The 18,546-nt window shown below is 39.6% G+C and overlaps 1 protein-coding gene across 1 annotated transcript in view; it reads right to left on the bottom strand.

Moving 5' to 3' along the window:
- LOC115420007 (abhydrolase domain containing 6, acylglycerol lipase) overlaps positions 1–18,546 on the bottom strand; it is a 48,822-nt gene that overhangs the window by 6,920 nt on the left and 23,356 nt on the right. The window contains 2 exon segments of the mRNA XM_030135110.1: positions 13,584–13,622; positions 13,624–13,685. Of these exon segments, the coding sequence (XP_029990970.1) occupies positions 13,584–13,622; positions 13,624–13,685 (101 nt within the window).

Below are 18,546 nucleotides of genomic sequence, written 5' to 3'. Positions count from 1 at the left end.
GTTCGGTGACTTTTTTTCTTCAATAGTACAATTTGACCTTGTTTTGTTTGTCTAATACATTGTTCTATGTGTGTTATTTTTCCATGTGTCCACCGGTAGTTACATTCAAGGATGAAGAGAGAGAAGTCACGGTGATGCGCAAAGGCTCTGGTGATGAGAGCAGAGACTGAAGACAGTCCACACACAGATGAAGGACGGAGGAAGAGCCTGATGATGATCAGTCCAAACACCACAGACATTCAACACATCCACAGGAGAGGACGGACTTTTCGTTTCAACAGACTATTTTCCATGTTCAGACTGTGCCATAGGAGCACTGCCTGGATCAGAGCTGTGAACTGACACAACTGTTTCTGCAGAACCACGAACATGAAGGCACTCTGCAGACACAGAACGGACAAATGCCCTGTGTGTGTGTGTGTGTGTGTGTGGTGTGTGTGTGTGTGTGTGTGTGTGTGTGTGTGTGTGGTGTGTATGTGTGGGGGGGGGACACACCTGTAGAGTTTGGATTTTTACCCTGTTTTTGCACAATAAAAGGCAAATACTCACACAGCTTGTTTTAAACAGTTTTTATACTTTTAAAGTTCATATTTAACTTTCAAATGTTGTACCCATGTCTAATTTCAGTGTTTTTCTGCTAAAACTAAAAAAAAAAAAAAAAAAAAAAAAACTAATTCCGTTTTTGTGTTTTTTGTCATTTTAAATTGTTATTACAGTATTAAAACAAATAGTGATTGCAATATTGAACGTTCGAAGTGGTCTGCAAAAATTGACAAAACGACTCAAAGCATATTTTCCGACCTTTTTATGATCAAAATAAGAAACCAGTCCAGGTGGACCATCTGAGGCTCAGGAGTATAAAGGATTTTAATACAATGCGCACATCCTCCTTCTTCATGCACAGATCATTCACACTGGCGCACATACATCTGTATCCATGAAGCTGCACACAGACGTGAAGCTGGGCAAATAGGAATTTAATTCAAAAACCGTTGGAATTTTTCCAATCGGACTAATAATGAAAGAGTTACGGTCATACTACACAGGACAGGGGGGCGTGTCAGACCTGGCACGGTCGGACCCGAACTGGATTACAATGTATTATGTACGGACCTCAATCAAGAGAGAGCATATATGATTGCGTTATAACGCAAAACTATTGCGTTATAACGCAATACTTTTGCGTTATATCACAATAGTTTTTGCGTTATAACGCAATAGTTTTTGCGTTATAACGCAATACTTTTGCGTTATAACGCAATAATTTTTATTTTTTTGCATGTCCCCTCCCGGGCTCCGTAGAACCGCACCAAATTAAAAAAAAAAAAAAAAAAAAAAAATTTGGTCCGGACCAAAGCAAGTGAACTATCGGGACTTTCCTGGTGTGAATACACCCTTAGTCTAGTTTTTGGATCTGTAATGGGTTTTTGTAAAATTCCTGAAGACAAAAAAGTTACAGCCATATGAATACAGGCATATCTCCTCGGTGAAAGCACATTTTGGAATTGCAATTTTGTCATCTTTTATAAAATATTGAAAAATGTAATATATGAAGTTCTTTTTTTTCCGTATTTTACTTTTTATATGTGTATCCACATACTGTGTTGAGATTTTTATACTGCCTTTCCAAGAAGTAATTTTTATTGCATGTAAAGTTTGGGGCCAGGAGATTTTAAGCATTTGACCCATTACCATAAAAGTAGTGGGTTTTGTTTTTTTTGTTTTTTTTAATTTAACGGTTTTACTTGGAAATGGATTATGAAAATTACAGAAAGTAAAGATATTTATACCTATTTTAAAGTACCATATACAAAATTTAAAAAAATTCTAGATAACTATGTGAACTTTGCAATATCTTTTTCTTTGATCTTGATGACTATCTTACGTGCACTAAATATTGTAACAAGCCATCCTGAGCACATGGTTACATAACATTTAAGCTTATCAAGTGTACACAAATATGAATTAACATCAACTTATGTATTGATAAGGAACAGGGTGCGTCAGAATTAGTCAAATTTATTCCCTTTTAAGAATTTATTAGATATATGTATCAAAACCATTTTATCCAGTTTTCTTAAAAATTTCCCCACAAGATCAGCTATATGATCATAGCAAATCATATTCTGTAATATGATTTCATGGCCTTTTAGGTACCTACAGGAAGTAGTGGTTTCATTAGCCTGCCATGCAGAGTGGCAGCTTCCTCACACTCCTATCAAATGAGGTAGAGAATTGGGTTGAGGCTTCTATGTATGACTTTATCTGATCTACTGAGTGTTTGAGTTCCGTCCTGAAGATATGATAAATGAGTTTTAAGTTCGAACAGAATGCACAAAATGTAATCTTTTGTTTACAATGTATGATAAATGTATGAAGATCACTTAAGTTAAACCCTAATTAATCGGCCAGTGAATTTTAAAAAGTCATGAAAAGGTCACATTTAAAAGTAAACATTTTGGATTAAATCCGCTAGTTCGATGTTTACCATCTCAGCTCACAGAAGATGCTCTGATGACATGCTAACATCTGTGCCAGCTTGCACGGCTCTGCCTCATTATCGAGTCGCAGCTCGGCTAATGTCAGCTCTGTGGCGGTTGTACTCCCCTTAGCAGGGCCACCCCAAGGCCAAATTGGGGCCCTGTAGAAGCCAATATCGTAGTACGACCCATAACGTAATAATGACCCATAACGTAATAAATTTGCCATTTTTTAAAATGTAATAGGCCAATAACGTAATAACTGACCAATAACGTAATTAAGTCCTAAACTGATAATGTAATAACTTTTGACCAATAACGTAGTAACTTATTACGTTATCGGTAGGTTATTACATTATTGGCCTGATAAAAAAAAATTCTTTGAAATGTAATAACTGAGCCAATAACGTAATAATATATTAATATCGCTGTATTTAAGTTTCATTTATTAGATATAATTGTGAACCCCCCCCCCCCCCATGTATTTGTCGATTTAACTTGATGGTTAAAATGATCTCTAGTCCTGTCTGCTGCTCCTTAGCCTTTCAAACTATCTCCCAAATGAAATGGAAGCACACATGTTTACAAATATAGACAATGGTATGATATGAAATATGTATGACATGCATGACATGTAACTCACTCTTGAAGATTGTATTTTTTTTTTCACTGTTAACCCTGTAAGCCGCCTGAACCATTAAATCATCGACAGAAAATTCCAATTCTTTAAAACTGGAGCCTTTATTGGTCTTCTGAACAACGGAGAAAAAAAAAAAATCAAATACGAATTTCCATGTATGAGTTTCAGTTTGTATCATATTTGATACATTGTGTCTCAATGCTCAAATATTATCATTTTTGAACAAACGAAAACATAATATAACACAAACATATCTAATATATTGGTAATTTCAAACATACATCAGAACATTTTCAAGTGCTACGTCAAGCAGCAATGAGAAATCCACCAGTGGAACTGGCACGTGGAAGTCTGGAAGGACAAACATTTCAGTTTTCTTGACTAATTTTGTGGTTCACAACACTTTTTATTTTGTATGGTGGTAGGCCTGAAACAGGTCCTGCCTTGTTCAGACCAGAAATGCACTCAGCATTTCTTACTGTACACATGCGAGCTTATAATTATATAATTATAATCATAGCATAATCATTTTCAACGCTCCTTCAACACTGTATTTTTTTGCCATCTAAAACATGTGCACACACAAAAACAGGTTACTGTGTATCTTTTCTCTAAATTGGTCAGTTTTTAGTGAAAATCTTAGTAGTTACTAGCAAAATGGTACCATGGCAACACCCATCTAGTCATCAATCATCATGATACAGTAAGTTGAATCTGGGTGCTTCTATAAAACTGGTCCTAAAAACAGGATAGAGGGGATAAAAATTCAAACCAGATGTAGACTAATGTTATGAAGCAAGTTTGGAAGCACTTTGGGTCTATTTAAAAATATATATATATTTACCAAGATAAAATACATTATTTTTCAGATAAAATACATTTTTATTTGATGGGCACATACAAAATCCATGTCACCTGGGACACCGAAAAGGACATGAAAATTATATGCGAAAATTATATGCTACAATTTTTTGAATATCTTTTTATTTTCTTACATGTACATTTTGAGAATCCAAGTAAATATGCAAGGCAGAGTGTTTCATAAAATGACCGCTGTTGCAAAATCACTTGTGATTTACATGTGTTTAAATGGACAGGTTCCACATGTAATGTGAATGGACATGATGGGTTCCACAAGATACCTGGAATGAGACTGAGATTCATGAAAACCTGCATGTCTGGATTAGAAAAACCACCAAGATCAACACATTTAACACAATGTCTTATTTATAGTCTATAGAAGACCATTTACACATGTTTTCAGATCAAAAATGACACCTAGGTAGCTTTTTATGTCCCAATTTGGGTCTGAATATTGTATTAAAAATTCCTTAATTTGGGGATTTTTTGCATTTATCTGAGGTCATCATTACGTCCATCCTGGGGGAAATATGTTTATATTTCTCTTTTATTATTGAGTCTAAAAAGCTGGAAAAGTGCCAGATACCAAAATAAACCCAGTTTCATAGAAGCACCCATATCTAAATTTTTTTTGCATTAAATGTACCAAATTATGCAATTTAAACATTTATAGCCACCGTTACCGACGTGGCCGGGAAAATGCCGGACATCCTGAGCTCCCATCCGCAGACGAAAAGGATTATTATCCACGCAGGCACAAACGACATCGGCAGGCAACAGTCCGAACTTTTTAAAACAGGATTTTTAGAGACCTTTTTAACTCCATCTCACAGTCCCAGGTGACTGTTTTTATCTCCGGCCCCACCCCCACCTGCGGCAGAGGGATAGGCAGCTTCAGCCGTCTGCTTAGCCTTAACACCTGGCTCTCCTCTGCCTGCAACTCCCACCACGTCGGCTTCATCAACAACTTTGATGTTTTCTGGGAGAGACGACACCTCTTTGGGCCGGATGGGCGTCACCTAAACAGGGCAGGTGCCCGCATGCTCTCTGCCAATCTGGCATACGGCGGTTAAACATGTAATTATCCCCACACCCGCACCAGTTGCCCTGTCCCACACCGATTGATGTCCCCCAGGTCCATGCTCCTATTCACTCAGTTCCACCTCTGACCACCATACACACAATACCGGACTTGGACCTCATATTCACACCAACACCTCATCCATTCCGGTAAGCGTTACACTACATCAACACCATCAGACACCGCCATACTCAGTCTGTGAACCTTCATAACCTCAGACCACTCACAAACACCCACAACCCACCTCGAACAAGCCACCTGTCACCATCAATGTGACACTTTTTAATGTGCGTTCTCTTTTAAATAGAACTTTTTTAATGAATGGTGATTTTAGATAATAAGTTAGACTGTCTTCTTTAACTGAGACAGGCTTGGCATTGACGCATCTGTTGTACTCACCGAGGCCTGCCCACCAAATTTTAATTTTTTATTTTCTACTAGAGAGGGTTAGAAGAGGAGGCGGGACTGCCTCCATTACAAATGACACACTGACCTCAAATGGATGTCTTTAACAGTTATAAGTCATTTGAGCACCATGCCTTACTTTTAGCAGCCTCGATTCTTTGCATCACTATATACAGACCACCCCATCACTCTAGTTCTTTTATCAGCGAATTCTCTGACCTTTTATCAATCATTCACACTTCTTAGAGCAGGTTTTAATAGCTGGTGATTGTAATTTACACATTGATGATTCCTCGGATCCAATATCCAGAGAGTTTTTAACCTTTTAAATTGTCTTGATTTTAAGCAGCACGTCTCACAGGCCAACTCACAACAGAGGACACACTCTGGACCTGGTCATAAACCCATGGCCTGTCCATCAGTGTGTCCTCTGTTGTCGACCTGGCTGTGTCCGACCACTACTGTGTATTTTTTAACATCACCAGTTTTAACCAGGAAGAGGCCCCGGTGAGAACAGTGAGGGGGCGCTATCTAACTTCTGAAGTGGCTGCAAATTTTATTGAGATTTTACAAAGAACTCCTGCTAAAATTTTACCTGCGTCCTGTGATTTTATCGTTGATCATTTTAACAGTACACTGAAGTCAACTCTGGACTCAGTGGCTCCACTAATAACTAAAACAATAAATAGAAAACCTACACCCCCATGGAGAAAGAACGATGAAATCAATAAACTGAAAAGAGAACGCAGGAGTGCTGAGAGAAGATGGAGAAAGAGCAAACTGACTGTGCATTACGAGATTTTACGTCAACAACTCCAAACCTACAATAACGCAGTCAAAAGGCACGAATTTCCCATTTCTCACACTCATCACCAACCATAGAGACAACCCCCGGTTCCTCTTCTCCACTTTTAATATTTTAACAGGCACTGATTTTAATAAAGATATTAAGACACCAACAGATGATATTGTAAAAACTTTTCAGACCACTTCAGAACTAAAATCAAGGACATCAGATCCAGCCTTTATCCCAGAAAGTTTTGTCTGTTAACACACCTGGACTGTTGTCCTTGTCTGAGGAAACACTGGAGAGTTTTGCCCTGGTTGATGCGAGGACACTTGGTTGAGTTTTCTCCCAAGTAAACCCAACAACCTGCCTTTTAGATCCAGTTCCTACATCACTTTAAAGACATTTTATGGCTTCTTTGAGGAACAGATTTTAAAACATCATGAATTGCTCTCTTCAGACGGGTGTCTTCCCCACCGCCTTTAAAACGGTGGTGGTGAAGCCCTTCTGAAGAACAGCAACTCAGACCCCAACATTCTTAATAATTACCGACCTGTATCCAACTTACCGTTTTTGAGTAAAATTTTAGAAAACTGGTTTTTAACCAAATTTTATTTATAATCTTACGTATTTTACTATTGGTACTGTATTTATTTTATTTTATTTATTCTCTTAGTCCTATGTTATGCTTTTAGTCTTTAGCTTTTAACGCCAGTGTTTCCTCAGGGGGGTCCTCCACACTGGGAGCTGTGTCTGGTCTTCTAGTGGGGGTACTGTCCTTGGGTACCTTTGCCCAGCTGGCTGGGGGTCCTCCCTTCGATGTGGGGTCCACCTGTCTGTCGGAGTTGGGGGGCCTGGGTGCTGGTCCCCCCGATGGCACGGCCTGTGGCTCCTCCCAGTGTGGACGGCCCCAAAGGTGGCGTTTCCTTGATCCTCAGTGCCATGCCATGTCTCCCTGTTGTGTGCGTGTGTGGGCGTGTGTGTGCGTGTGTGTGTGTGCATGTCTAGTATGGAGGGTGGGAGGGAGGGGTTTTCTTTGTAATTGTTTTTTCTGTTTTTATTGTGTAATTGTTTTTAATTCTGTAAAGCACTTTGTGTTGCATCTGTGCATGAAAAGTGCTTTATAAATAAAGGTTGATTGATTTGATAGTTTAATTGAAAAATAAAGAAGACTGTACATTGCTTGATGATATGTACAATGCATGAAATGCAATAAAATTACAATTGACTGATTGAAATTTGTATACCTCATATACCTGCTGTATCAAATTTGATATGCCTTTTTCAACACGGTTTTACTAAAACATAGATTATGAAATATGAAGTAATTTCACATTGCATCAACCCAATAACTCTTCCTATTGATGTTTCAGTAAAAAAAATTTAATGTTCTCTGACTTTAACCTTTTCAAAATTGGCAAAGTTCTTCTTCAAAAACCATCTGTTGCTCCTTCGTCATTAGTGACAGTCTTGTAGTGTCACGGAAAGGCCTCTGGGGAACAAATTCCTCCCCCCTGGTGGATTATCCATGTATAGCATGTACCTAATTGCTTACATCAGGTTTTTCAGAAAAAAAATATCACACTGATCATGTAGAGGGCTTCCAAACTCATGTCTCAAATAGATACATTTGGCATTATAGGGTTAAGGATTTTTTTTGATTTCCCATAATTGACCACTAGATGGCAGTGGTGTGAAATTGACTCTCTTCAGTTGTCCAAACTTCCTTGCTTCCTTTCTAGTACATAATAAAGGTAATCAGTGATCAATTTTCTTTGGTGAACAATTCATTTTATTGAAATTCTTGCATATACCACGTATAATCTTATATATTTAGTGCAGGAGGACATAACATTATTGAGAGTGTATTCAAAGTTAGCTGACTATACCTAGCCAACTGTTGGCTAGTTATCATCATTATTAACTATTACAGTTTTAGAAAATCAGGGGGTATAAACATTTTTAAGGGTTTGTCCCATATTTGATCTATTCAATATACCATTCCGTTTCACAAAATTTACCAGATGCACGCACACACACACAATCGGACGCACGCATACACATACACATACATACACACTTTTCTTTAAAAATGTTTATACCCCCTGATATTGATCAGAACTGTAATAATTAAGAATGTCAATAACTTACCAGCAGTTAGCTAGGTATAGTCAGTTTGCTTTGAATACACTGAATAATGTTATAATCCTCTTGTACTAAATATATAAGGATTGTACGTGGTATATGTAAGAATTTCAACAAAATGAACTGTTTCACCAAAGAAAACTGATCACTGATTACCTTTCAACATGTGTCCTAGAAAGGAAGAAAGGAAGTTTGGGACAACTGAAGAAAGTCAATGTCACACCATTGCCCTCTAGTGGTCAATTATGGGAAATCAAAACATCCTTAACTGTGAAAAAAATCATTATCTCAAGAAATGAGTTACATGTCATACATGTCATACATATTCATATCATACCATCGTCTATGTTTGTAAACGTGCTTCCATTTCGTTTGGTGATAGTTTGAAAGGGCTAAGGAGCAGCAGACAGGACTAAAATCATTTTAACCATCAGTTGAAATCGACAAATACATGGGGGGGGGGGGGATTTTACCACAGTTATATCTAATAAATTAAACTTAAATACAGTGATATTAATATATTATTACTTATTGGCTCAGTTATTACATTTTCAAAGAATTTTTTCTATCAGGTATCACGTAATAACCTACCGATAACGTAATAAGTTATTACATTATTGGTCAAAAGCTATTACATTATCGGTTCAGGACTTTTATTACGTTATTGGTCAGTTATACGTTATTGGCCTATTACATTTTAAAAATGGCAAATTTATTACATTATGGGTGGTTACTACATTATTGGCTTCTACAGGCCCTAAGCATAATTTTATTTTGAGGCACCCCTCCCATTAAAAAATGACTATCACCGAAAAAGACTAGCAGATTAGAAGAAAGAGGAACGACAGACTGACCAGAGAGACAGAAAGACAAAGGAGCAGAAACACTAAGACTACAGGGGTAGGACAATAGTTACAAGACAGAGGACAAAAGGATGAGAGGAGGATAGGAGTGGAAAAAGGTGAACTAGGGCAGGGGTGTCCAATCCTGGTCCTCGAGGGCTGCTATCTTGCATGTTTTAGATGTTTCCCTCTTCCAGCACACCTGAAGGTCATTATCAGGCATAGCTTGATGATAGGCTTATCATTTGAATCAGGTGTGTTGGAAGAGGGATACACCTAAAACATGCAGGATATTGCCCCTCGAAGACCGGATCTGGACACCCCTGAACTAGAGACTGAAAGCACAGAACAGAGGAAGACAGGTGAGGGACATGGAAATGAAAAGGACATGAACAAACACATTATAAGACAGACAGGAAAACTTAAAGACTGACAGGCTGACTAGAAATAAGCTCAACAGAAACCAATAGACACGTGAGGGGACACTGGAAACAGATGGGAGACTGGGGAACAGAGACACAGGAAGCGATGACCGACGGCTCCTGGACCTCCTGGCACAGAGGATACACTGTGGTGGCCGTTGGGCCACAAAGTTTTTTTTTTTTTTACTTCAACGACATACCCACTTTCAAGTGAAGCACGAGCCTCCTCTTGTTTGATTTTTTTTTCTTTGTGCTTGCTCCAGATTCATACTGCCATTTGGAAGACATTTCTCCCTCCAGCCAGCATCCAACAACCTGTGGCACACACTGCGGGTGTTCTGCATATAGGGAGGGGTGGCACTGCCCCTTGGTCAGCAGGTGAACGAGTGGGCTCATTGTCTCCCTCCAGTGCGCCTCCGATTTTGGAAAAAATAGAGTCCAATGTTTTTAGACCTTTTCACCATGACATGTCACATTATTCAGTGAAGTTGTTAGTGTGTCAACAGGTAGAGACAGGCAAATGGTGTTTGGGGTTCAGGTGATGAAAAATACACCTGACCTCACACCCCAAATGCGTTCACGTATTGACCATAAGATGTCGCCATTGCGCTTTCAACCGTATCACCAGACAGGCCTACGGTTGAAAGCTCTAAATAGCGTCTTTGGGTATCACTAGTTCTACCATGTATAAAACTTCTTAAAATAAATAAACACACGATGCTTAGCCTGGTGGGGGGGCAAGCAAGGCCTGCGGTCTGCCAGTCTGCCAGGCCTATAATGCACTGGGGGAATCACTGGCTATGTTGTATATAATAAGTTGTAATTGGAAACCTCTGGATTGGCAGACCGGGGTGGTGGTCCCCCTTTTTAAGAAGGGGGACCGGAGGATGTGCTCCAACTACAGGGGGATCACACTCCTCAGCCTCCTGGGAAAGTCTAGTCCAGGTACTGGAGAGGAGGATCCGATCGATAGGTCGAAACCTCGGATCCAGGAGGAACATGCGGTTTTCGGCCCGGTCGCGGAACACTGGACCAGCTCTATACTCTCCATCGGGTGCTTGAGAGTTCATGGGAGTTCGCCCAACTAGTCCACATGTGTTTTGTGGATCTGGAGAAGGCGTTCGACCATGTCCCTCGTGGTATCCTGTGGGGGGTGCTTCGGGAGTATGGGGTCTGGGGCCCTTTGCTAAGGGCAGTCCGGTCCTTGTATGACCAAAGCAGGAGCCTGGTTCGCATTGCCGGTAGTAAGTCAGACCTGTTCCAGGTGCATGTTGGACTCCAGCAGGGCTGCCCTTTGTCACCGGTTCTGTTCATAATTTTTATGGACAGAATTTCTAGGCGCAGCCAGGGGCCGGAGGGGGTCCAGTTTGGGGACCACAGGATTTCATCTCTGCTTTTTGGCAGATGACGTTGTCCTGTTGGCCTCATCAAACCTGGACCTTCAGCGTGCCCTGGGGCGGTTTGCAGCCAAGTGTGAAGCGAGTAGGATGAGGATCAGCACCTCCAAATCCGAGACCATGGTTCTCAACTGGAAAAAGGTGGTTTGCCCTCTCCGGGTCGGTGGGGAGTCCTTTGCCCCAAGTGGAGGAGTTTAAGTATCTTGGGGTCTTGTTTACGAGTGAGGGAAAGATGGAGCATGAGATTGACAGACGGATTGGTGCAGCGTCTGCAGTGATGCAATCGCTGTACGGTTGGTTGTGGTGAAGAAGGAGCTGAGCCGAGAGGGCGAAGCTCTCGATTACCGGTCAATCTATGTTCCTACCCTCACCTATGGTCATGAGCTTTGGGTCATAGACCAAAAGGACAAGATCCCGGATACAAGCGGTCGAAATGAGCTTCCTCCGTAGGTGGCTGGGTGCACCCTTAGGGATAGGGTGAGGAGCTCATCACCAGGGAGGAGCTCAGAGTAAAGCCACTGCTCCTCTGCGTCGAGAGGGGCCAGCTGAGGTGGCGCGGGCATCTGTTTCGGATGCCTCCTGGACGCCTCCCTGGGGAAGTGTTTCCGGGCATGTCCCACCGGGAGGAGACCTCAGGGAAGACCCAGGACACGTTGGAGAGCACTATGTCTCTCGGCTAGCCTGGGAATACCTCGGGTCTCCCGGAAGAGCTGGAGGAGGTGTCCTGGGGAGAGGGAAGTCTTGGCATCCCTGCTTAGACTTACCCCCGCGATTTAGCCCCGGATAAGGCGGTGGATAATGGATGGATGGATGGATAATTGGAAACCTATCATTTTGTTTTCTTCAGACAAAATAGTCTGTGCTTTTGAGACTATAGTCTGTTTTGATCCGTTACTGAGTGGGCAATTTGATCCATTACTTTCTTTTGCCCCTAATTAAATTTTAATTACGGCACATTTTTGTTACAACACTAACTGGTGTTACAGAAACACATTTGAGTTAGCATATTTAATTGTATTTTATGTGAAGTTTTGTCAGGAACAGGACATTTTAGCCATTTGCGCAAGTAAAAAAAAAAAACAACGAGGAAAGGTGATCAGAACTGAAGGCGTTGAACTACCTGAAGGGAACATTGCAGATGTGCAGGACAGAGATACAGCCACTGATAACAAGACAAGGAAGCTGCTTACCATGCACCGGAGGGTTTCACCTTAAGTCCAGCGTCCTGAGGCTGTACACAAAGTGAAAGGAGGGGGCCGAAGACTATAAGTGTAAGAGCTACTGTCCAGGAGGAAACAGCAAACCTCCAGGAATATATCAAGATGATGGCCCCCATTGACCAACTGCTAAGTGAATGCCTCAAGCACCAAAAAGCCCATAAGGAGGGGGAGCCCGAGGAGCTAGCATGGAAGGACAAGCCATTGCATGGCATGTACGACTGACAAATTGAGGAAATGGCTGACATCGGAGAAACATACCATGCCTGGAAAAGCTGGACTGAAAGACAGCACAGAGGCACTACTCATGGCTGCAAAAGAACAGGCCCTGAAACACCAAGCAATAGAGGTTGGGATCTACCACACCAGACAAGACCCCAGGTGTAGGCTGTGTAGAAAGCCCCTGAGACAGTCCAGCACATCACAGCAGGGTGTAAGATGCTGGTAGGCAAAGCATACATGTGAGTGGCATAACCTGGTAGCTGGCATAGTGTACAGGAACATCTGTACCGAGTATGGACTGGAGGTCTCAGGGTCAAAATGGGAGAAACCACCGAAGGGTATTGAGAACAACAGCCCAAAATTCTGTAGGATTTCAAGATTCAGACCGACAAGATGCGATGGCCAGTCAGCCTGACTTAGTGGTGGTCGACAAACATCAGAAGACAGTGGTTGTGATAGATGTAGTAATCCCAAGTCATAGCAACATCAGAAAGAAAGAACATGAGAAGCTCGAGAATACAAGGGCTAAAAGAGGAGATAGAAAAATGTGGAGTGTGAAGGCACTGTGGGTACCAATAGTGATTGGGGCACTAGGGGCAGTGACCCCCAAGCTGAGAGGGTGACTCCAGCAGATACCAAGAGCAACGCATCAGAGATCTCTGTCCAAAAGAGCGCAGTCCTAGGAACAGCTAGGAACAGCTAGATCCTGCGCAGAACCCTCAGGCTCCCAGGCCTCAGGCTTCAGACCGAGTCTGAAGGAGACACGGCTCAGGGTGGACAAGAAAATTATATATATATATATATATATACACACACACACACACACACACACACATATATATATATATGCATGTATGTATGTATGTATGTAAATCCAAATCATAAGTCATTTAATTTTTTCCAGTTTGGCCATTTTTATCCTGAGTTCCTTAAGTTATTCATGCATAAAATAAAATAAAATAATACCATGAAAAGACGAAAACAACAACAACAAACAACAAAACAGGCAACAAGACAAATACTGTGACAAAGCAGAAGGAAATTGTGAACCCACTGAGGGACAGTGGGCCAATGTTGGACTGACCTGGTCCTCTTGGCCCCAGATCACCTGCACTGGGGCACTTTATCAGGGGCAGGTTCTCCTGCAGAGAGTGACGACAGTTTTCCCCAACGATCTCCATGAAAACTGAACAAACACATTAAAAACATGTGAGAGTATGGACTGAATCTGAAGGAAAGGTACTGGTCAATGTGGGCTCTTTAACACTGGGGGGTTTGTGTTTACCCTCAGCCATGAGGGGGTGTTTATACCCTCTGCCATGTGATCTAATAATCACAATCTAATCAGTGCATTTGTAGTACTGTGGCAGTAGTAATCTAATCTAATCTAATCTAATCTAAGTATTGTAGTGCTGTAGTAGTAGTAATCTAATGTAATCTAATCTATGCATCTGTAGTACTGTGGTAGTAGATAATCTAATGTAATCTGTGTATTTGTAGTACTATGGTAGCAGTAATCTAATCTAATCTGTGTATTTGTGGTGATGATGGGTAGTAGTAATCTAATGTAATATAATCTGTGTATTTGTAGCAAGGTTATAATAGTTTTGGATTTTAATTATAGTTCAGTTTTATTTAGTTTTGACTTTTTTTTCTCTAATTCAGTTAGTTTAATTAGTTTTTAGAGCATGTTTGCTAGTTTTTATTAGTTATCGTTTTTTCTGAATGCTTAGTTTTAGTTTAGTTTAGTTTAGTTTTAGTATTAGTTTTAGTTATTTCATATATTTTATCTTCCTCACCATCCTATTCAAAGAAATTAGTGAGGCACGGATCAGTGGGTTACCCTGGACACTTATTGGGGTTCAGGTTAGGGTGGCTCATTGACTGAGCAGAGACACAAACACATGGTTGCATTATGATGTATAAATTCCCTATAGTAGTTTGGGGGGTGGGGGTGCGATCCATACATAACGTCACTTACGTGAAAACAATGCGAAGATGTGCAAAGCGTGAGAGGAGACGCACAAAGCAGCCAGCAGTTAAACCAGATAGAAACATATATAAACCAGCTAACCAGCGTTAAATCAGAAAGAAACATATATAAACCGTTTAACCAGCAGTTTAACCAGATAGAAACATATATAACCCAGCTAATCACAGTTAAACAATTAGAAACATATATAAACCAGTTAAAACCAGCAGTTAACACCTGATAGAAACATACATAAACCAGCTAACCAGCAGTTAAAGCAGACAGAACATATATAACCACTTATACCATATATAACCCAGTTCATCAGCAGTAAACCACACCTTAGCAGATATGTCATATCTTAATCATCTTCAGTTCCATTATTAGCCAACTTTGCTTCAGTTCAGTTCAGCTAGCTGTTGCTAGTAACATCAAACGTTTTTTAACATTATAACAGGTTCCATACCTCTGTCATTGGATTAGTTTTCATCCTCCTCTTTTCTCCTCTTCTAAACTGTGCAGTTAAGACTTGAAGGCCTTTTCATGGTGATAAACTCTCCATCCTTTACCTGGATGTTTAGTTCAAATACCTGTCTGACATTGTCTGTCATTCAGCTCCACTCTGTCTCTGTCACTCACGCACACACAAAAAAAAAACCTGACCCCACACATCACTAAAGTAAATCCCATACAGGACTGTGCTGCTTTGTCCCAGATTTAGTCTGTATGTTTCAGGTAGAGTGGGGACCAGAAGATGACTGGAAACCACCAGTGACCAGACATGACAGACTGAAGTGTTGTATGGTGCTGCCAGCTCAAATTACTGGAGCGAAATAAATCAATTTGAATATCAATCCGACATTGACAAAGACGAAAACGAAGGGAATTTTATCCATAATTTTATACGTTTTAGTTAGTTTTGTAAGCTCACAATACAGTTTCAGTTAGTTATTGTTTTTTTTCTTTTAATTAGAGTTTTTATTTATTTCAGTTAACGAAAATGTTTTTTCAATTTTAGTTTTTCATCATTTCGTTCATTTCGTTAACAATTAGAACCTTGGTACGATGTATAAATTCCCTATAGCACGTTGGGGGGGGGTGGTGATCCATACACAACATCACTTGCGTGAAAACATTTTTTTTTTTTTTTTTTTTCAAGCATGCAAAGAAAATAAGACAAAACAAAGCAAATTAAGACATAAACAAAATAACATTTAAATGGACAGAATCTATCTTCAAGCACATACAAGTCTGAATTTTGCATGGTTGAAAAGGAGTAGGAAGAAGTATAAACTTATTTAATCCTATCCCTCAGTGCTTTTACACCTTATCATTAACTTCATACAACAATCAGCCTATACTATTCCCTAATTTTAGCATCGAACCACAACAGCCATAATGCAGTAACTGAACTTATCCACAACAGTAATGTATATGTCAGTACAGTCATAGAAACAGACTCAACAATCAAACATTCTCTTCAATAATTACAGCAGATTTATCAATACATCATTCATAAACAAACAAGCCTCATTGTCATTATTAAATACTGTACCTCTCAAGAATCAGTTCTTTATATCTTTTATAAAACTGAATTATGTTTGATATTTGTGTTTATCTCCAAACACAATTTGTTCCACAAATTTACTCACAAATTGAGATACAGAAACTTTTTAATGTAGTGCGTACTTTATGAATCTTTAAATTTAATTTTCCCCTTAAATCATAGCCTCCCTCTCTTTCACAAAACATTTCTTGAATATTTCCCGGTAGTAAGTTGTTCTTTGCTTTGTATATTATTTGAATAGTTTTTGAATTCCACAAGGTCAATGAGTTTTAAAGTTTTAGATTGTAAAAATAGTGGATTTGTGTGTTCCCGAAAACCAACATTGTGAACAATTCTTATTGCTCTTTTTGCAATATAAAAATTCTATGTAATGAACTTGTACATGTATTTCCCCATATCTCCAAACAGTAACTAAATAAGGTAAGATCAATGAATTATACAGAATCTGAAGTGATTTCTGATCTAATTGTCATACCTGCAGCCAGACGTTAGTCTGGTTTTGTTTGTCTTTTATGTTTTGTTTGTCACTTCCTGTTTTATTTTGTTAAGTTTACCCTCATGTGTCTTGTCTGTCGTCTTTACTTCCCTTCCTGTTCGTGTTCACCTTTCCCCGATTACCTGTCTCCGCCCTAATTTGTGCCACCTGTGTCTAGTTGTCTTCCCTCCCTTTTGCGTATTTAAAACTCGGTCTCTTCCCTTGGTCAGACGCCAGTTTGTAACTCTTGTAGTTCTTACCAGCGTTCTTGATCTTGTCTGTCTGTTTGATTACCTGTTTTTGTGACCCGTTTTTGACTTCCCGGTTTTTGCCTACTGCCTGCTCCCTGTCGGTTTTGTCTGCCTCATCTGATACCCTGGTTCTGATCTTCTCGCCCGACTTCTGGTACGTGAGTTTTTTGCCTTGTCCTTATGTCCTGTCGCCTGATTGATTAGCCTACCTGTGTATGACCTGTTTCCGTCCCTGACCTCCCTTTGCTTTTTCCCTAGTCGGGAAAAAGACCCCAAAAGCCGCACGGGGAGACAGATTGCCATTCTCGGTCCGGAGGACGAATCCGAAGAGGAAGTTACCACCCATTATCCTCAAGATTTTGTCATTCATATTTTTCCTACACCTGGTGTGACCAATAACCTTTTGACTATACCTTTTGAGTCTGAGTTCTGCATTTGGATTCAGTGCCTGTACTTGCGCCATTACACTAATATCCCCTTTGCTCTGGCCAGGACTGAGATGCTTCTGGATAGTTTGTTTTGTAGATATTTTATGTGAGGTTTCCAGCAGATTTTATCATCAATTATCACCCCAAGAAAACTTGTTTTGATTCACCCTTTCTATATCTAAACCATCTATTTGTACCTTTATCTTGTTACTTGTTTTACATGTGCCAAAAATCATGAATTTTGTTATACACAGATTTATTGACAACTTATTTTTGTCAAAACCATAATTTAGTTTTATTTAGCTCAGAAGTGGATTGTGTCCAAAAGTTGCTGTAAATCCTCACCGGTTCCTAGAATATTTGTGTCATCAGCATATAATATAAATTTCATTTGTTCAGACACTTTACATATATCATTAATATACATTAGAAACAGTTTAGGTCCCACACTGACCCCTGGGGGACACCACACACAATACCCAAACACTCGGAGCAACAGTCTCTCATCATCACAAAACTTTTTCCTGTTCTCTAAATAGCTTCTCACCCAATTCAGCACCACTCCCCTGATTCCATACTGTTTCCAGTTTATTGATTAAATGTCATGATTAACGGTATCAAATGCTTTTTTAAAATCAATGAAAACTCCAACTGCAATTTTTTATTGTCAATGGAATTTGTGATTTCTTCAATGAGTTCAGTTAATTCTAGTGATGTTGATTGGTTGGTTCTGAATCCATACTGTCTGTCTGAAAGTAATTTGTATTTTTCTATGAATGTATCTTATCTATTATTGAAGAGTTTTTCCAGGATTTTGGAGAATTGTGGGAGAAGAGAAATAGGCCTGTAATTTGTGAAGTGGTGTCTGTCGCCGTTCTTGTACAATGATATGACTTTAGCCATTTTCATTCGACTTGGAAATGTCCCAATGTGAAGATGTGCAATGCGTGAGAGGAGGTGCACAAAGCAGCCAGCAGTAAACCAGATAGAAACACATGTAAACCAGCCAACCAGCAGTAAACCACATAGAAACGTATATAAACCACGTAGAAACATATATAAACCAGCTACCCAGCAGTAAACCGTATAGAAACATATATAAACCAGCTACCCAGCAGTAAACTGCATAGAAACATATATAAACCAGATAGACACATATATAAACCAGCCAACCAGCAGTAAAAAGCATAGAAACACACATACACACACACACACACACACACACACATATATATATTTATATATGTATATATATATATATATATATATATATATATATATATATATATATACATATATATATACTGTAGATAATATATATATATATATATATATATATATATATATATATATA

Source organism: Sphaeramia orbicularis, chromosome 5, assembly GCF_902148855.1.
Source record: "Sphaeramia orbicularis chromosome 5, fSphaOr1.1, whole genome shotgun sequence".
Lineage (NCBI taxonomy): Eukaryota > Metazoa > Chordata > Actinopteri > Kurtiformes > Apogonidae > Sphaeramia > Sphaeramia orbicularis.
This window is presented reverse-complemented; position numbering and strand designations above follow the sequence as displayed.